This window comes from Podarcis filfolensis, assembly GCF_964270895.1.
Source record: "Podarcis filfolensis genome assembly, chromosome: 12".
Lineage (NCBI taxonomy): Eukaryota > Metazoa > Chordata > Lepidosauria > Squamata > Lacertidae > Podarcis > Podarcis filfolensis.
The window spans coordinates 52120737-52141487 of record NC_139614.1 but is presented as its reverse complement, the minus strand read 5'-3'; the positions used below and the strand labels follow the sequence as shown (position 1 = coordinate 52141487).

General features: G+C 48.3%; 1 protein-coding gene across 2 annotated transcripts in view; it reads left to right on the top strand.

Annotated features, from left to right (window-relative positions):
- The window catches only part of HHATL (hedgehog acyltransferase like), a 28561-nt gene extending 12850 nt beyond the window's left edge, over positions 1-15711 (top strand). For both annotated transcript variants that reach the window (XM_083579865.1, XM_083579864.1), the window contains 10 exons: positions 1164-1231; positions 3804-3917; positions 6751-6945; positions 9071-9280; positions 9431-9602; positions 10343-10487; positions 12347-12382; positions 13404-13605; positions 14472-14613; positions 15396-15711. In XM_083579865.1, the coding sequence (XP_083435991.1) occupies positions 1169-1231; positions 3804-3917; positions 6751-6945; positions 9071-9280; positions 9431-9602; positions 10343-10487; positions 12347-12382; positions 13404-13605; positions 14472-14613; positions 15396-15517 (1401 nt within the window). In that variant the 5' untranslated portion in view covers positions 1164-1168 and the 3' untranslated portion in view covers positions 15518-15711. The remainder of the gene's footprint in view (positions 1-1163; positions 1232-3803; positions 3918-6750; positions 6946-9070; positions 9281-9430; positions 9603-10342; positions 10488-12346; positions 12383-13403; positions 13606-14471; positions 14614-15395) is intronic.
- Positions 15712-20751: the final 5040 nt, after the last annotated feature.

Below are 20751 nucleotides of genomic sequence, written 5' to 3'. Positions count from 1 at the left end.
GGCACCTGCCTAGGCTCCCTGGAGTCGCCAGGGCATGCGCAGTAGGGTGGCGGGTTCCTAAGCTCAGCCCCAGTGCGCCGTTGCACAGATGTTGCACACAAGGGTGCAGGCCTCTGTGTGTGGCTCATTCCCCGCCACCCCGTCGCCTCTGTTGTGCCAAGTTGAGTTGGAGTTGATGGTGTGTTGCCGTAGCAACATGGCGGTGTGCCACTTTCGTACCTGTGCGGCTCACCCCCTGACTTACCCATGGTTCCATCCTTTGTCTGTGCCAGGTACCAGAAGCTACCCAGAGCATGCAGTTGTGTACCACAAAATGACCATAACAGATTGTGGACATGGCTTTTTTCCCAAGTGACCAAATAAGGGCAGCGGACATTGTGGCGAGTCACCGAGTCACCGCAGTATACCATCTGGCTGAGTTTTTGCAGCATACCAACATGGGGAAAAGGAAGGGTGCAGTGGAGAGACGGGCATGGTGCACACACGCCAGTGGAGCCAATCTGGTGGTCCTGCCAAGGTGTTTCCACCAATCTTGCCACTGCCTTGCCTTTCCCCTCCCCTCCATCCTGGGATGGTGCAATAACTCTGGTCAGGAGGATGCCAGGTGATTGACGCAGTGGGAGTTTGAAATATACTCGGAGTCGAGTGTGAATTTCATGCTCTTTATTCAGCTCGTAGTAGCAATGAATGAAACTTCCCCCAAAACGTCTGACTATATATACATTATTTACACAATGGGTCCTGCGTGATTGGCTAATTCCGGGCTGCTCCTGTAGGCCAATCAGGTTGCGGATTCACCTCCTCCAGAAGCCTGATTGGCTGCTCCTGCAGGCCAATCAGGTTGCGGATTCACCTCCTCCAGAAGCCTGATTGGCTGCTCCTGCAGGCCAATCAGATTGCGGATTCACTTCATCCAGGAGCCTGATTGGCTGCTCCTGCAGGCCAATCAGGTCACTGATTCACTTCCACCTGGAGCTGGATTGGGTGGCTCCTGCAGACCAATCAGACTGCTGCATTCTGGATCCTATTGTTCTAGGATTCAGCTCAGTACATAACAGAGTTGTAGTTCAGAATGCCTGGAGGGCACTAGATTGGCCGAGCCAAGGTGTTTCCTCGATGCGACCCAGTGCTTCCCCCAACAAGTAACACATTTTCTCTTTCAGAAAGCATGAACCGAAAAGCTTTCCGGGAGAACATTAAACCAGGATGGCATTACTTTGGCAGGAAAATGGTGAGCGGTACAATTTGGGGGGCCATCTTTGGCCAGTCGCTGCTTAGAAGGGGGCTGGGTCAGTCCAGGCTGCAATGAATATTCACACCTGTTTAAAATTTGCCAAGATTTCCCGTTGCCTCCAGAGCTGTCGGAGGGGCTGTTCAGTGAATTTGCATGGAGGAGGGATGTGGGTGGAGTATGTGTGAGTTGTGTAGACAGAGAGGAAGACTGGGAGACATATGGGTAAGTGCATCTGGGTGGGCGTACAAAATATGACTGGGTGCAGGATCCTGCCACGACTGCAGATCTATGAAATCATAGATCTATGGGCCAGAGCATCTATGAAGTCAATAACTTCCTGTGATCTATAGGGCCACAGCTACTACAGATGTTCACTCTTGTTCAAAAGCAGCATCACTTCCTGTCACTGAAAAACATCCAAAAACCCAGCATGGAGGGCGTCTCCGCTCCCCCACATGCAGCTGCTGGGTGACCTTGGGCTAGTCACACTTCTCTGAAGTCTCTCAGCCCCACTCACCTCACAGAGTGTTTGTTGTGGGGGAGGAAGGGATAGTTAGCCGCTTTGAGACTCCTTTGGGTAGTGATAAAGCGGGATGTCAAATCCAAACTCTTCTTCTCTGTAGCTGCTGCTCCCTCCCAGGTCAGTAGATAAAAGAGGGCGAAGTTGTGCTAAGATTTAGGGAACTGCCCACCAACTCCTGCCCAACTTGATTGGTTGCCTGCTTTCACAAAGGAGAATGTTAGCCGCTTTGAGACTTCTTTGGGTAGTGATAAAGCAGGATATCAAATCCAAACTCTTCTTCTTCTTCTTCTCATTGGAGTCTGGTTCTGGCACGCAACTGGAGCTCTCGGATCAAATATGATCCGGGGGTGGACAGAGCGGAGGAGAGGCACTGGGCTGCCCCCACGAGGGAGCAGCCAGCTCCCTCATCCCAGCCTCAGCTCCACTCCTGTGTCAGGTCTGACCCGGGAGGTGGAGAGAAGAAAGAAAGTCGGGGCAGCATTTCCACTCATCTCCTCAGTTGGGCAGCGTGCCTGGCCGGGCTGGGCCAGGTGCAGCGGGCTACCTCAGGGGCACGTTTGGTGGAAGGTTATGCTCTGCCGTTGGGTGTGCTGACATTGTGCATGGCCCCTTCATGGGGAATGTTGTGGGGGCTGGAGCACACACAGCCCCACACGCTTGGTGCCTATGATACTGGTATTGATAAATATGCAGGTAAAAGGTAAAGGGACCCCTGACCCTTAGGTCCAGTCGTGGCCGACTCTGGGGTTGCGGCGCTCATCTCGCTCTATAGACCGAGGGAGCCGGCGTACAGCTTCCGGGTCATGTGGCCAGCATGACTAAGCTGCTTCTGGCGAACCAGAGCAACGCATGGAAACGCTGTTTACCTTCCCACCGGAGCGGTACATATTTATCTACTTGCACTTTGACATGCTTTTGAACTGCTAGGTTGGCAGGAGCAGGGACCGAGCAACAGGAGCTCACCCCGTCGCGGGGATTCGAACCGCCAACCTTCTGATTGGCAAGCCCTATCATGTACTGGCGGAAGGTCTTTCCACACCCTGGGGCCCTTATCCAATAATAATAATAATAATAATAATAATATGTTATTTATACCCCACCCACCTAGCTGGGTTTCCCCAGCCACTCTGGGTGGCTCCCAACAGAATATTAAAAACATAAGTGGTGGTTAAGCTGCCGCCAGACCTGCCTGAGGCAGTGACCCCACTCTGACTGATGATTGGGCCGGCCATATTAAGCCTATGCAATGCACTTAGTTTTGTCTGCCGTTTGAACCCTTGCTTGCACATTTCCATGCAGCTCCACAGCAACCAGGGACATGGTTGCTTCTTCAAGGCAGGGTAAGGGTAAATCGAGAGAAAATGGACAGGACTGGTGGGTTAGAGGATCAAATTTTGATGCTGGTGATGCCGTGCGAATGCCCAGAAAAACTTGTCTGAATAACCTAGGACCCTCGTACCTACGGGACCGCCTCTCCTGGTATGTCCCACAGAGGACCTTACGGTCTTCAAACAAAAACATCTTGGAGGTCCCGGGCCACAGGGAGGCTAGGCTGGCCTCGACCAGAGCCAGGGCTTTTTCGGCCGTGGCCCCGATCTGGTGGAACGCTCTGTCACAAGAGACTAGGGCCCTGCGGGACTTGACATCTTTCTGCAGGGCCTGCAAGACAGAGCTGTTCCACCAGGCCTGACTCCCTCCTTTGGCAATCTTCACAGAACTCTAGCCCAATGGTTGCCATCAATTTGATTTGAAGTAATTTTTTAATGAAATGATTTTAGAATGTTGTATTATTTTATTCTTGTTAGCCGCCCTGAGCCCGGCCTCAGCTCGGGAGGGCGGGATATAAATAAAAATTTATTATTATTATTTATTAACCTGCACTGATCCCAAAATAAACACCTATCTGGAATCCTCCAGAAAGTTGGGTCAACTTTTTCTCCGGCAAACAAGACGAGCTGCTGTGTTGATTGTGTGTGAGGCAGGGCTTGTGAAAGCAGAAAATCTGAGCTTCTGTGATCTTACTGGTTCCGTTCTCTGTCCTTGCAGGATGCAGCTGACTTTGAATGGGCCATGTGGTTCACTTCCTTCAGAAACTTCATCATCTTTGCCCTCTCTGGGCATGTTCTCTTCGCCAAGATCTGCTCCATGACGACTCCTCAAGTAAGCAAGCATAGTACTCTGGCCCTTTAGCCTTAAGTAAGGCTTAGAGCACCACCTGCTGGCAGGTTTTTGTTACAAGCAATTGGATCAAATGCTTACGTCTGAAAAGTGTTTCATCTGTGGCTGGATCGTGACCAAGGTCAACAAAAATTATATGAAGACTCATCAGTGGAAATTAAAAGAAAGCTGGAAATGAGGGGGACGGAAATAAGAACTGGGGGGAAAGGCATGGGTTAGAATCAATGGTGGGTTCTGTAGAAACAACATATAAATATATTCATGTAAATATAGTAATGTTGACTTAAGCCTGTCTAAATGTGTTGAACATATTGATCAAAACGGGTCAGCTTAAACTCTCCTGTGATAGTTAAATAGGCACACGTACACCAGAGCTATCTAGTGAATTAATTTCGAGCAGCCAAAATAAATTTACTTTAGCAGCAATTAAACAAGCAATGTGATCAGTCGCAGAAATGGACCTGAAGATCATTGCACTGAATACACCTAGAAACTAGTCATATAGTGAGCAATTTGAGGTGGGTGGGGAATAGGAAGCCTTGAGGGAGTCAAGATCCCGGGGAATAAGGCTGCAGTCCTAACTCAACTTACCAGGGAGAAAGCCCCTGTGAATGCATTGGGGTTTATTTCTGAGTAGAGATAGTTTGAGATTGCACTGGAAGCCCCGACTCTGACATGATGCATCATTACTGTGTACAGATTCTCTTGTATTACTTCAAGGCATGCAAAATGTAGCCATTCTGATCCATGCAAAAAACTATAAACCTCAAATGTTCATGGCTGGGCAGTGGAGGGACCTAAACGATACGATACGATAATCTTTATTGTCATTGTCCCATACAGAACAACAGAATTGAAAATCTACACCAGACATTCAGAAACCAACAAGCCTGCTATCCCAGCCATCCCAGCCTGGTTAGCCCCCTAAAAACTCTGATACCCCATAATTAAATACAATATACTCCCATAGAGACTACCTTACACTGTGTTTAAAACCAAAATCACATTTGGATAGAAACTGTTTCTCAGGCGGCTAGTCCTAGTCTTTATAACCCTGTACCTTCTTCCAGAAGGCAGAAGCTGAAAGAGATCATTTCCGGGGTGCGCACTATCCTGCGCTATCTCTGCAGCTTTCTTGTGGCACCTGGAAGCACAGATTTGATCCAAGGTGGGAAGAGTGCACCCAATTATTCTCTCTGCAGTCTTTACAACCCTGGACAACATTGTTTTTTCCCTGACCGTGCAGCTCCCAAACCACACACACAAACCATAAGTTAATATACCAATGTCCTCAAAGTGTGGCAGGCTTCCCAAGTTCTCCAGAACTCTCCACCAGGAAAGATGCTACAGAAATCAGAGCAGGCGTGCAGAACCTCTGACTTCCTAGACGTTGCTGAACAACAACTCCCAGCATTCCCCATGTTGGCTGGGGCAGATGGGAGCTGCAGCCGAGCATTATCTGGGAGGAGGCAAAGATTCCAGACCCCTGAAGCAGAGGTTGAGGGGAACCAGGACAAATGAAAAAGCCGTGCTTCTTTATCCCAGAACCCTAGGTGTGCAACCTGGTATTTTGAGCACTTGGAATAATAACAATTTATTATTTCTACCCTGCCCATCTGGATGGGTTTCCCCAGCCACTCTGGGTGGCTCCCAACAGAATATTGTTGTTGTTGTTTAGTCATTTAGTCATGTCTGACTCTTCGTGACCCCATGGACCAGAGCACGCCAGGCACCCCTGTCCTCCACCGCCTCCCGCAGTTTGGTCAAACTCATGCTGGTAGCTTCGAGAACACTGTCCCACCATCTCGTCCTCTGCCGTCCCCTTCTCCTTGTGCCCTCCATCTTTCCCAACATCAGGGTCTTTTCCAGGGAGTCTTCTTTTCTCATGAGGTGGTCAAAGTATTGGAGCCTCAGCTTTAGGATCTGTCCTTCCAGTGAGCACTCAGGGCTGATTTCCTTAAGAATGGATAGATTTGATCTTCTTGCAGTCCATGGGACTCTCGAGAGTCTCCTCCAGCACCATAATTCAAAAGCATCCATTCTTCGGCGATCAGCCTTCTTTATGGTCCAGCTCTCACTTCCATACATTGCTACTGGGAAAACCATAGCTTTAACTATATGGACCTTTGTTGGCAAGGTAATGTCTCTGCTAAAACAACAAACATTAAAAACTTCCCTAAACAAGGTTGCATTCAAATGTCTTCTAAAAGTCAGATAGTTGTTTATTTCCTTGACATCTGATGAGAAGGCGTTCCACAGGGAAGGTGCCACCACTGAGAAGGCCCGCTACCTGGTTCCCTGTAACCTCACTTCTTGCAGTGAGGGAACCACCAGAAGGCCCTCAGAGCTGGACCTCAGTGTCTGGGCTGAACGATGGGGGTGGAGACGCTCCTTCGGGTCTACTGGAAGTGTGTGTGTGTGTGTTTGCACACTATTTTCACTAATCTGTACACTTAATTTTGTGTACATTTTTGGTTGGAGAACTTGAAGGAGTGCAACTTTTGAAGGATAGTTGCTTTGGGGGAGTGAAAACAAGGTCAGACTGCATTCAGTGCAGACCAAGCCAAATTTCTCCTCCATCTCAAGAAATGTGTGGTTTCCCCCCTTGGAAATCTGTTTTTGGGGGAGAAAGGGAAACTCCCCATGGGAAGGGAGACTTCCACACAGCCAAGAACGTGAGATGAGATCTGAAGGTGCAGCTTAAACGGACATCTGCGAAGGAAGGTATTCTAGCACCACAGACCATGAACAGAAGAGATGGAACCACAAAGGCCTGCGATAAAAGTAGACAAAAGGTTATTTCGTTCTCTCACAGCACAGGTCTGTGGTTTACATGGCGTACGGGCTACTGGCCGTGCTGGGAACAATGGGCAGCACTTACCTGATGATCGTCCTGTCCCACTGCTTGGTCATCTACAGCATCTCCCTGGTTAAGCAGAAGTGGCTGTGTTTCATTGCGGGCCTTTGCAGCTTGGCTTCCTTCAAAGTGGAGCCGTTCAGCAGCTGGCAGGTATGTCGGTGTGCAGCTACCTCACCTGCCAAAGAGGGACTTGGCTGGCCGAGTCCTCGGGACCAGACCAGACGTGGTCCATGTGGTGGCCTCCAAATGTTCTTGGGCTCCCATCATCCCTGACCATTGGTTATGCTGGCTGGGGCCAAGGGGAGTTGGAACCCAACAGTCTCTGGAAGGAAGCACATTGGCTATCTCTGGGTTAGGAGGACCCAGATCCAAGGCAGGGTCCAAGTCCCTCACTCGGCCATGGAACTCACTGGGGGAGACTAAGCAAGTTATTATTGTCTTTCAGCCTAGCCTACCCCATGCGGCTGGCATTGTTGTTGTTTATTGAATTTATATATTGCCCTCGAGATAAGGACAACTGTGACTTTAAAGAAGAATGGGAGCTTTTTACAAATTTCTTAAAAAAAAAAAAAAACGAATTGGACTCCTTGGCGGGTTTTGAATAAACATACACAAATTTATTGATTGTTAACATAATAGATGATTTAAGGATCTTGACAATTTGATAATATGCAGAGAATAATACGCGTTGAAAAATCAGAGAGAGGAACTGAGGGAAGTCTCGGGGGGAGGGTTTCTTTTTGGGGATGGGGGAGGGGAAAATTGGGGGGGTGAAAAGCAGATGATATGTTTTGGAAATTTGTTATGTTGAAATTCTTAATAAAAACTATTTTTTAAAAAAGAATTTATATATTGCCCTATACTCGGAGGTCTTAGGGCAGTTCACATAAAAGGATCACGGTATATAAAATAAAAAACAATAACCCAATAATTACGCCACCCCCCAAAAGAGCCACATTTTAAAAGGGTATGGGATGCTGATCAGGTCAGCCAAAGGCGTGGTTAAGAGGCAACGTTTTTGCCTGGTGCCTAAAGGTGTATAATGAAGTGCCAGGCCAATTTCTTTGGGGAGAACATTCCACAGAAGGGGAGCCACTGCAGAGAAGACCCTTGTGTTGCCACCCTCCGGACCTCTTGTTGGCATCTGTCTGTCTCAAGAGACGGCGAAGTGTGCCTACAGGGGTGAAGCCACATCCCTGGAGAATCACAGCACCAGCTGTGGCTGCAGAGACCAGTAACTCACAACTGCTGCCTCCTGTGTTGTTTTTGTTGCGTTAGTAGCACCAAAGTGACCTCCCTGGGGCGCAGATGACCAGACCCCTCTCTCAGCTTTGCTGATATAGCCCAAAGGAAAGCAGAACAAAGAAGCAGAGCAACTCCCAGTTTGGCTACTGGAGTTGCTGGAAGGAGGCAAACAAGGCACCATCCAACCGTCTTAGGGACTTCACTTCAGATTTGTGTAGGCTTCCCTCCTTGGGCTTTTCTTCTCCCAAAGATGTCCTGCAAGGCTGCAGATATCAATTGTTCTTTGGGGTTTACTTCTGAAGCCTTTCTTGTGAATGAGTATAATCACAAGAGGTTCAGGATCAGAGTTTTCTTTCTCCTAGATGGGCTCCCTTCCCAGGTGGACAAGCCCCCATCTGCCCCTCACTTCCCTCTACAGCTCAGGCAGAAACTGCCTTCTTGACTTTTGGACCCACACTTGGTCTCGTCTGCTCAACCCGCCAATGGGATGGTGTTAATAAGGGATATATTATAATATAAAAGGTAAAGGTAAAGGGACCCCTGACCATTAGGTCCAGTCGTGGCCGACTCTGGGGTTGCAGCGCTCATCTCGCTTTATTGGCTGAGGGAGCCACCGTACAGCTTCCGGGTCATGTGGCCAGCATGACTAAGCCACTTCTGGCGAACCAGAGCACCGCACGGAAATGCCGTTTACCTTCCCACCGGAGCGGTACCTATTTATCTACTTGCACTTTGATGTGCTTTTCAACTGCTAGCTTGGCAGGAGCAGGGACCGAGCAACGGGAGCTCACCCCATCACGGGGATTCGAACCGCCGACCTTCTGATCGGCAAGCCCTAGGTTCTGTGGTTTAACCCACAGCACCACCTATGTCCCATATTATAATATAGCTTGTTCAAAAATATGTTCAGATCAGGGCTGCCTGAAAGACCTAGTGCACAGGGCGAACCGAGAGGTTTCTATGCACCAGACGAGACTCTGAAGCAACCTCGTTTCCTTGGTATATGTGGTAACTATTCTCTTTTGTCCAGAATGGGTTTGTAACAGGAAATTTTGATCTTCAAGATGTTCTCTTTTACGGAGGAACCGGCTTCAGCATCATGCGTGCCATGAGTTTTGCCCTGGAGAACTGTGAGAGGAAGGAAGGCAATTATTCCATCTTCGCCCTCCTGAAATACAATTTCTACCTCCCCTTCTTTTTCTTCGGACCTGTCATGACCTTTGACCGGTTCTATGACCAGGTGGGCTGGATTCACTGCTCCTTTCTTGGATGGGGGGCTGTTGGGCAACCCTCTTCTCCCCGATACAGTCACTCATGCTATGTGATGTTCTCTCTGTGTCCATGAACAAAGCACATGTTCTTCCATCTTCCCCTTTTTCCCTGACCACAGGTGCACGTCAGTGAGATGCGGCGCAAAGACTATGAGATGTGGCACATCTGTGTCCATGCTTTCGTCCATCTTGTGGCCATCATGGCAGTGGATGTCTTTTTCCACTTCTTCTATATCCTGACCCTTCCTTCGGACATGAAGTTTGTCAACCACCTCTCAGATTGGGCGTTGGGTGAGTGAGCCTCAGTTCTGTGCTCGGGACGTAATTTTCTTTCTGGGGTGTTTTCCACATAGATCATTCCCACGTGCTCTTAAGATTACTTTCACAGGGGACATTCCAGTAGAATCCAGGGACGGGGAAAGATGTTGGAAGTGGTTTGTGTTTTAATGAGACACCAATTCCCACTTCTCAAACCAATCAACAAAGCAAAGCAAAATTCTCCTTTGAAATTTGCACTTCTCCAAATTTTGCAATGCGGTCCTCACGCCAGATAACATGTGCAAAAATGCATACATTAGCAGGCAAAGAAAGGTATGTATATTAGTCAAAATTGCATACATTAGGAGAAATTTGCATTAAAATGAAATTAAAATGCATTTGCAGGACGGTTTTTTAAAAACAACAACAAAATATCTTAAATTTCTGAGCAGATGTGGAAGATTGGATTTAACATTGGGAAAACATGAAACACGGACGACAGAAATGGATCGTTTTGTCCATCCATAGGTACATGGAAAGTTGCCTTATACTGAGTCAGGACATTGACCCATATAGCTCAGTCCCGTCTACACTGATGGGCAGTTTTCATATAGGGAGTCTTCCTCTGTCTTACCTGGAGATGCTGAGGACCAAACCTGGGACCTTCTGCATCCAAACCAGTTCCCCAAAATGCTGCGCGTAGTCTTGTGCCCTTGCTCCCTTGTACGTCAACCTGCTACCCCTCTCCTTCCTCTTCTCTTCTTCCTCCGCAGCCGGCCTGGCTTACTCCAACCTGGTCTACGACTGGGTAAAAGCCGCAGTGATGTTTGGGGTCATCAACACCATCGCCAGGCTGGATCACCTGGACCCCCCTCAGCCGCCCAAATGTATCACCATGCTCTACGTCTTTGCAGAAACGTGAGTATATCCACCGATATCTTCACAGTCTCTGATTGCTTGGGAGATTGCCCTAGAGAGGACTTAGGCAGCTGTGGAAAGGCGGGGGGAGACTTTCAGCCTTAGGAACTGCTTCGTGGGGGCAAGACCTGCCAGAGATGAGCTGCTGTGCTCATTAGGCCTGACACTCCTGCGCAGATCCTGTTTTTGCTAATAAAGAGTTAACCATGTCCCACATGGGACGCGGGTGGCGCTGTGGGTTAAACCACAGAGCCTAGGACTTGCCGATCAGAAGGTCGGCGGTTCGAATCCCCGCGACGGGGTGAGCTCCCGTTGCTCGGTCCCTGCTCCTGCCAACCTAGCAGTTCGAAAGCTCGTCAATTAAAACACTTAATTGTAATACAGTGGTACCTGCGGATGTGAACGGGATCCGTTCTGGAGCCCCGTTCACATCCCGAAGTGAACGTAACCTGTGTCCACGCGTCTTCGTGTGCACAGGTCATGTTTCGGCGCTTCCATGCATGCGCGTTACATCATTTTGAGCGTCTGCACATGTGCGCGCGGCAAAACCCAGAAGTAACACGCTCCGTTACTTCCAGGTCCCCACAGAGCACAACCCAAAAATACTCATCCCAAAGTGTATGTATCCCAAGGTATGACTATACTACATAGAAGCAGCATAAAAGACAATATAATCATGAATAACAATAAAATTCAAACTTCAAAAATCAATTTGGGGGAAATCCATCCAATAAGCATTATATAGTCACCAGAACTAGCTGGCTGAATTAGTCCTACTTGGGCCAGCAAGGAGGCCAGGGGAGAATTAGCTGTGGGGTCTCAGAGCAGGTGATCTTCATAAAAGGGGAGGGGGATGGAAGAGAAGGGAAATAAAAGATCAGACTGAATTCAAATTAAAGGCCAGGCGGAATAGCTCTGTCTTACAGGCCCGACGGAAGGAGGTTAAATCCTGCAGGGCCCTGGTCTCCTGGGACAGAGCATTCCACCAGTTTGGAGCCATCACTGAGAAGGCCCTGGCCCTGGTGGAGGATAGTCTGACTTCCTTAGGGCCTAGGACATCTAAACTATGGTTATTCATGGACCTTAAGAATAACCCCGAGAATAAGAGTCTCATTCTCTACCGACTGAGCTTATGCTCTTTGCTTTCAAGGAGAATCCAAACACTTTGAAAAATGTAAAACTATTTCCAGCCCCCCCCCCCAAAAAAAAAATAGTCAATGAAAATGCAGCAGCAACAGTCAATAAAAAAAGCCACTGAACAGCCATCGGAAAAAATAAATAGACTTTCGAACCCCTTGCATGAACACACACACAAACCTTGTTTCTAAGAGGGACAGTTCAAAGCTTGCCTCTTGAAAATAAAAATCTCATTTCTCCAATAACTCTAAATCCACTGTTTGTTTCTATGGTATTGTGGGCTTTTCATTACCTTTGGTACTTTTATATTCTTCTGACTGGCTTTGAAAGGCACCTTGAACTGTGGAGGAGGCAGCATTTAAAGGCACACTTGAGAACCGTGAAAGATTCCTTGCCGTATATATTGTTTAGACAGGCCTTTGAAACATGAAGTTTCTCTTTCTTAACCAATCAGTATTTATTAAGGTTTTCAATGATGTTTTTACAGAGGCCTTTTGCTGATATTATTCTTGCATGCTGTGTGGCGCCCGGATTTTTTTTTTAAATGAAAGCGTGAATTATAAATTCGTAAATAAAATAAAATCTGGTTGTGTTACTTCACCCATGGGCTCAGAGCACTTTGCAGCAGCCGTGTGCCCTGAAGGGAATAGATGTGGAACCAGGGGCAACAAATAAAGCAAAAGCTTCTGTTTTTTAATCTAACTTTTGCATTTGTCTCGCAGGCACTTTGACAGAGGGATAAACGACTGGCTATGCAAGTAAGTTTCCTTTCCGGCGATGGCACTTAATGTTTCTTGGGGTCCCTGGGAGATTTCCTGCTCTCATAACAAACTATTCACAGACGGTGGTGGAGAAATAAGGGAATATTCATCTAGTGCCTGCTATTTCCACCTAATAATAATAATAATAATAATAATAATAATAATAATAATAATTTATTATTTATACCCCGCCCGTCTGGCTGGGTTTCCACAGCCACTCTGGGCGGCTTCCAACAGAACACTAAAATACAATAACCTATTAAACATGAAAAGCTTCCCTAAACAGGGCTGCCTTCAGATGTCTTCTAAAAGTCTGGTAGTTGTTCTTCTCTTTGACATCTGGTGGGAGGGTGTTCCACAGGGTGGGTGCCACCGCCGAGAAGGCCCTCTGACTGGTTCCCTGTAACTTGGCTTCTCGCAGTGAGGGAACCGCCAGAAGGCCCTCGGCACTGGACCTCAGTTTCCGGGCTGAACAATGGGGGTTCCTTCAGGTATACTGGACCGAGGCCATTTAGGGCTTTAAAGGTCAGCACCAACACTTTGAATTGTGCTCGGAGACATACTGGGAGCCAGTGTAGGTCTTTCAAGACCGGTGTTATATGGTCTTGGTGGCCGCTCCCAGTCACCAGTCTAGCTGCCACATTCTGGATTAGTTGTAGTTTCCGGGTCACCTTCAAAGGTAGCCCCACGTAGAGCGCATTGCAGTAGTCCAAGCGAGAGATAACTAGAGCATGCACCACTCTGGCGAGACAGTCAGCGGGCAGGTAGGGTCTCAGCCTGCATACCAGATGGAGCTGGTAAACAGCTCCCCTGGACACAGAATTGACCTGCGCCTCCATGGACAGCTGTGAGTCCAGAATGACTCCCAGGCTGCGCACCTGGTCCTTCAGGTCCTTATCAAATCATAGAATTGTAAAGTTCAGATTCTACCCTCTGGAGAAGCAGAAAAGAAGTTTGTTCCATCTTTGGGACATGAAAACTCGGGCCAACCTTCTCACTGTGTTTCTTTGATTCCTAGGTACGTCTACGATTATATCGGGGGCAATCACGACAACATCTTGAAGGAGCTGGTGGCCACCATCGCCACCTTTCTTGTGACCACCCTCTGGCTTGGTCCTTGTGAAATAGTTTACATCTGGTCCATCTGCAACTGCTTTGGCCTCAATTTCGAGCTGTGGGTGCAGCAGTTCTTTCAGCTGAAGCCGTTTGCTGCCATAGAGGTATAAGTGTTGGTCCTTAATGCATTCCTAGACTCTTAAGGCCTTCTGGGCTGAGGGTGGATATCCCTCCAGATGTTATTGTGTTACATGTGTGCAGCTAGCACTAGCATATGTTCGTAGACACACTGCAGAGAGGTTAAGGATCTTTTATTGGAGTTACGGCATGCACTTGTCATCTTTTTCTTCTTTGGCGATCACTCATAGCCGAGTAATATTGTCTTCCATAAACACAGTTTTAATAGTGAGTCCGTAAGTGACTGTGGAGGCCAATTCTGGATCCACACATCCTTCCACAGTGGGGACATTGGTTTCTGGGCAGGAGTTGATCATGGTGTGGATTTGCCAAGCGTGCCTTCCTCTTAGCACATTTCTCCCTTGCGTTCTGAGTTCAAGTGTCTTCGAAGCCCATGACACCTTTGGTACAGGCTGTTCTCCAACTGGAGCGCTCGCAGGCCAGTGTTTCCCAGTTGTCAGTGTGTATACTACATTTTTATAGATTTGCCTTGAGAGAGTCTTTAAACCTTTTTTGTTGACCACCAGCCTTAAGCTTTCCATTTTTAAGTTTGGAATAGAGTAGTTGCTTTGGAAGACGATCATCAGGCATCCGCACAACATGACCAGTCCAACGAAGTTGATGTTGAAGAATCATTACTTCAACACTGGTGATCTTCGCTTCTTCCAGTACGCTGGCATTAGCTCACATGTCTTCCCAAGTGATGTGTAACATTTTTCGGAGACATCGTTGATGGAATCTTTGAAGGAGTTGGAGATGACGTTTATAAGTGGATATACTTGTTATGGATGTGTGTTAACCCTTAAACTTATGACCATGAGAAACTCTCACACAAGTCTCTTCTCCCGGGCAGGCCAGAATGTCGGAGGCAATGTCTCGGCGGATTAGAGGCTTCTTTGGGGCAGCCAACTTCTGGGCTATCGTCCTGTACAACATCCTTGCCCTCAATAGCCTCGAATTCGCCATTCTCGTCGCCACGAGAATTCTCCAAACAGGTAACATTCCTCCGGCAGAGTGGACCCAACCCCTTTCGATGGGCTGAAAACCATATTTACCATGGCAGTACTCGTTAGCCAGCTTACATGACAAACCCACTAGAGACATGGATCGATATTTGGAATTGAATACCTGCTGTTTCTGAGGCTCCTCGGCCTCTTGACCTCCTTACTTATCTTCAGTAGCACACATTACTTCTTCTGTCCCTGGTCCCTGTGGGGGGCATCCTAGGCCCTTCCATCCTCCCATAAAACTCTGCCTCAGAACTGGCTTAAAAGTATGAGGGACCTCAGGCTAACACAGCCTTCCTCAGCCTTGGGCCCCCAGATGTTGTTGGACTACAACTCCCATCATCCCTGACCACTGGTCCCGGTAGCAAGGGATGATGGGATTTGTAGTCCAACAACATCTGGGGGCCCAAGTGTGAGAAAGGTGGGGCTAATAGAAGGAGAGGGGTGGGGAACCTCAGGCTCAGGGTCCAAATGTGCCCCCTCAAAAACCTCTCTGTCTGTCCCTCAGGACTTCCCCCCAGCCACACCTCTCACTGTTTTTGCCTATCTGGAATTTGTCCTTGAACTCTGAGCATGCCTTTTGGGCAAGGGTAGAGGGTGCATGTGAGCATGTACAGAGAAGGAATGACTGCTAAACCAGTCTAAAACTGTGGCCCAGATATGCTCATTCTCTCATAACATTCCGGTTCCTCAACAGACACTATTTGGCCAGCTACGAAATATCTGCCCTGTGGCCATGTTGATCTCTTCTCCTTCGCTCTCCTCCTCAGGTTTCCCCCTCAGCACATTATCCATCTGGTTCATCACTTACTGCGGTGTGCAGCTGATCAAGGAGAGAGAACGTTTCCTGGCTCTCCAGGAGGAGAAAGGAGACAAGGACAAGACAGAGTAAAGGAGAGGGAGAGAGACCAGCCCGCAAAATGGCCGCCGCAGCTTTTTGACGCGCTAGGCCAAAGTGCCTGACCCCTCAGCCCTGAGCGCCTGTATGCTGCCACGAAGATCTCCTGTAGCCACGTACAAGCTCACCTGTGTAATGAACTCCTTTCCCCATTTAAATTAAAAAAGATATTTTCTATAAGACTCAAACACAAGGGCTGCCAAGTTATTTCTGTAAAGAGCCGCTGTGTTGTGAGTGTGCCGTGATTCAGACCTCGCCGTTCTTTGGGAGTGCCTCTAATCTATGGCCAGGTTTTGGCTCTGCGAGAAGGTTGCATATTGTCATAAACCATTAAATAGTAGGTAATATAGAGGAAGTCCGGGACGCGGGTGGCACTGTGGGTCAAACCGCAGAGCCTAGGACTTGCTGATCAGAAGGTTGGCGGTTCGAATCCCCGCGACGGGGTGAGCTCCCATTGCTCAACCTAGCAGTTCAAAAGCATGTCAAAGTGCAAGTAGATAAATAGGTACCACTCCGGCGGGAAGGTAAACGGCGTTTCCATGCGCTGCTCTGGTTCGCCAGAAGCGGCTTAGTCATGCTGGCCACGTGAGCTGTACGCCGGCTCCCTCGGCCAATAAAGCGAGATGAGCGCCACAACCCCAGAGTCGGTCATGACTGGACCTAATGGTCAGGGGTCCCTTTACTTCTGTAGGAGGAGGTATATAGAAGAAAGAGTGACCTGTCGTGTTCAGGTTCAGCTCGTGGGCTTCCCAGGGGTGTAGCCATAGCAATAGCCCCAGGAACATGATTTTGAGGTGGTGCGAACTAACCACGGATCCCCATCCCACCTTGTCAGCTGCCGGGGGCCTCTGGCCCCAAAGCCCGGCCTGGCCTTTCTACCACGCTCCAGCTCCCCTTGCTGAATGGCCTCCTGGCCAGCAGGCCCTCCAATTGCCCCTATATTCCAGAAGCATCCCTGATTTAGAGAAGCCATCCCAGTTTCTGATTTGATCCTGGTATGTCCTGCTTTTCCTTACGACATCTCTACTTCCATCGGAGAAATGTTGGAGGGTGTGGAGTTACCCGACCCCGGAGCCGTCTGAAGGCAATCCTGTATAAGGACGTTTAATGTTTTGTTATGTTTATATATATTTTGGAAGCCTCCCAGAGTGGCTGGGGCAACCCAGTAAGGTGGTGTGGGGTATAAATAGTAAACTTATCATTATGGAAGGGGACGTCCCTGTTTTCATCGGAGAAATGTATGGGCCAGTGTTGGGGGATGTATCAAGGGCTGCGTTGGCTGACTGGGCTCCTCACTGTGTGGGCACGTGGCATAGCGTGACCCCATAAACCCTCTCTGCCCTGTGCCTGCCTGGTAGCGTAAGCGGCAAGGGCTGGGGCGACGGGTTTTGTTCACCCTCTGTGCCCTGCCCCGGGCACCAGCAAAGGACGCAGTGCCACTGGGGCTTCCCATAGAGGCATCGGGTTAGCTACTGTGAGATGAGGATGCTGAACTAGATGGGCCTCTGGGTTGATCCAGCAGGCTATTTTTATATTCTTATTGAAGATTCAGAGCTTTTTTCCAGCCAGAACTCGGTTCCAGCAGTGCTCAGGTGGGAGTCATTGCTATTATAATGACGATAATAATTTCTTATTTATACCCCGCCCATCTGGCTGGGTTTCCCCAGCCACTCTGGGCGGCTTCCAACAAAATATTAAAATACAATAGTCTGTTAAACATTAAAAGCTTCCCTAAAACAGGGCTGCCTTCAGATGTCTTCTACAAGTCGGGTAGTTGTTTTTCTCTTTGACATCTGGTGGGAGGGCGTTCCGCAGGGTGGGCACCACCACTGAGAAGGCCCTCTGCCTGGTTCCCTGTAACTTGGCTTCTCGCAGGGAGGGAACCGCCAGAAGGCCCTTGGAGCTGGACCTCAGTGTCTGGGCAGAATGATAGGGGTGGAGACGCTCCTTCAGGTATACTGGACTGAGGCCGTTTATAAGAGTGCAGGGGATGCACTCCTCTTTTTCTAGAAAAATAACACTGCAAAGAAGTATTGTTTTGGGAGGGTGTATGAAGAAAGCTCTCACATGCATCCTCTCATCTGTCAAACTTGACCCATGAGGGGTGGCAGAGATAATTTGCCACTGTCTGTCCTTGGCTCTGATGCCACCTACTGTCGGTCTCCTTATAAAGAACACTTCCAAGTTCATGTTCTCCTCTTTTTTAAAAAAAAATCTCCTAAATCGCTGCCTTCACCCTGAAGATGATGACACTGAAGGCTGTGCTGCTCCTTCTCCCAAACCTTCAGAGTAGAATGGTCATTTCCCCCATCAGGGAAACTCGGTCATCCAGTCCCTGGTGTTGAAGTCATGGGAGCACTTGGTGGCCTCTGCCATGACGCATCAATAAAAGCCCGACGATGACGAATGGATTCCACGCCCTGTTCCAGAAGAACTAGCCGTCCCTCCACAATGCGGCTAAATTTAAACCAGGAGCTGAGCTTTCTGGAATGCTACAGAAGGATCTAAAGTTAGATACCATCAGAAGGAAGTGCAACTGGCTGAACAGGCGGAATGAACGATTGGGCGGGCAAATCTTCCAGCCTCTTCCCAGCAACAGAGATGAAAGGTCTTCGTTGGGGTTAGCCCAGCTAATTAGGAACTAATTGTGCTTTATTGAAATACTCCAGCTTCGAATCACGAGGTGTCAGACTGGTTTGTTTCTGCTAGCCATTGGTTTAGGGTTCAACTATAGCACTACAGTCATACCTCATGTTACGTTTGCTTCAGGTTGAGCGTTTTCAGGTTGCGTCCCACGGCGACCCGGAAGTACCGGAAAGGGTTATTTCTGGGTTTCACCGCTCGCGCATGCACAGATGCGCAAAATGACATCACACGCATGCGCGGAAGCAGCGAATCACGACCCACGCACTCACAGACGCAAGTTGCGTTCTGCTCATGTTGCGAACGGGCCTCCGGAATGGATCCCGTTCGCAACCAGAGGTACCACTGTATTACTTTTTTTTTTTAATTGGTTTATTGATTTATTCCCTGCCTTTTTTCCCTGACAGGGACTCAGCTAAAAACATAGGGGCAGGGGAACCAGTGATTAAAAGAAAAATTAAACATTAATATATTTAAAACAATATAATAATAATACTTTATTATTTATACCCCACCCATCTGGCTGGGTTTCCCCAGCCACTCTGGGCGGCTTCCAACAAAATATTAAAAACACGACAAAAGATCAAACATTAAAAGCTTCCCTAAACATTTCCCTAAATGTGCTGGAGGAGACTCTTGAGAGTCCCATGGACTGCAAGAAGATCAAACCTATCCATTCTGAAGGAAATCAGCCCTGAGTGCTCAGACCCTGATGTTGGGAAAGATTGAGGGCACAAGGAGAAGGGGGCGACGGAGGACGAGATGGTGGGACAGTGTTCTCGAAGCTACCAGCATGAGTTTGACCAAACTGCGGGAGGCAGTGGAAGACAGGAGTGCCTGGCGTGCTCTGGTCCATGGGGTCACGAAGAGTCGGACACGACTAAATGACTAAACAACAAACAGGGCTGCTTTCAGATGTTTTCGAAAAGTCAGATAGTTGTTTATTTCCTTGACATCTGGTGGGCTGGCTTTCCACAGGGCGGGGGCCACCATCAAGTAGGCCTTCTGCCTGGTTCCCTGTTACTTCAGTTCTCAAAGTGAAGAAACTGCCAGAAGGCCCTCTGAGGAGGATCTCAGTGTCTGGGCTGAATGATGGGGCTGAAAATGCTCCTTCAGGTAATCTGGGCCGAGGCCGTTTAGGGCTTTAAAGGTCAGCATCAACAGATTGAATTGTACTTGGGAACATACTGGGAGCCAATGTAGGTCTTTCAGAAGCAGTGTTATGTGGTCTCAGCAGCCACTCCCAGTCACCAGTCTAGCTGCCGCATTCTGGATTAGTTGTAGTTTTTGGGTCACCTTCAAAGGTAGCCCCATGCAGAGCACAAACATAAAAGATTTCTTAGAATCAAATGAATAATTGTAATAAAAACAACATGGCGCCAGCCCTTTCATTGAACGCAGTTGCTTCCCCAAAGCCTGTTGGAAGAAGTTCTTCACCAGGTGGCAGAAAGACAGCAAGGAGGGAGCCAGTCTGGTTTCTCTAGGCAGAGAGTTCCAAAGTCTAGGAGAAGCCACCACCGAGAAGGCCCTAAACGGCGCTGAACAGTGGTTAATCGACAAAGAGGAACGAAAGAGTCCCATTGCACCCTCGCAGCTGTGCAGTGTGGATCTCACACATTAATTTGCCATCCTTTGCAGCTGATGGGGTGACAGGGACATTTGAGAGATTAAAGAGCTCATCAGATGTTAAGTCCCCTTGCAAAGGGGCAAATTAATGCAGATGGGAAAATATAATCCACAGAGAGGATTAAGAACATGGCTTGGAGCCGAGACAATGTGCTGCTCTGGAAAGACCTGCTAACCCTTTGTTTGCCAAAAAATAAAAAAAGGCAAGGGGAGGACAGGCTGGATTATGAATTCCAGCTGTTGCCCCAGACTACACTTGACTAATCAGACCATCTGTTTACTGAGAGCCAATGTGGTACAGTGGTTAAAGTGTTGGACTAGGACCTGGGAGTGTTGGCTATTTGCAGTATGGTAGCGCTGCAGAGAGCTTGCTGGGGAGACCATGCATTAAAAAGGGACTCAAATATAACTTAAACAAGGTTTTAATAAGAAAAACAAAAACTCCTTTTACACTAAATACATTAACAACCAAACCAGACCCAACCACCAACCCATCCCCCAGGATAATGGGAGAGCTAGGTGCTGCTCCTTATATACTACACCCAATTTCTGACACAGCTTAATCAATACAACTCAGCAGCACCTGCTATGTTTCACAGCTGTAAAGCTGGGTCTCGTTATTTTGCTCTGGCCCTTGCTCTGGCCCCTTAAAGACATACACATTGGGTGGAACAATGATGAACCTTTACATTTAAAGAAACCATTCAACAGGGAGAAGAGGGTTCAAATCCCCACTTGGCCACAAAGCTCGCTGGGCAACATTGGGGCCAGTCACTGCCTCTCAGCCTTAACGTACCTCACAGGGCTGTTGTGGGGCTTAAATGGGGAGGGGGAGAAGCCTTTTGGAGAAAAAAAGGTGAGATATAAATGCAATAAAATAAATAATACTCTGTGCCAAGGACACCCAAACCCACTCCACTGAAATAATGTCCCCAAGTCTGAGGGAGGTGTGTACATAT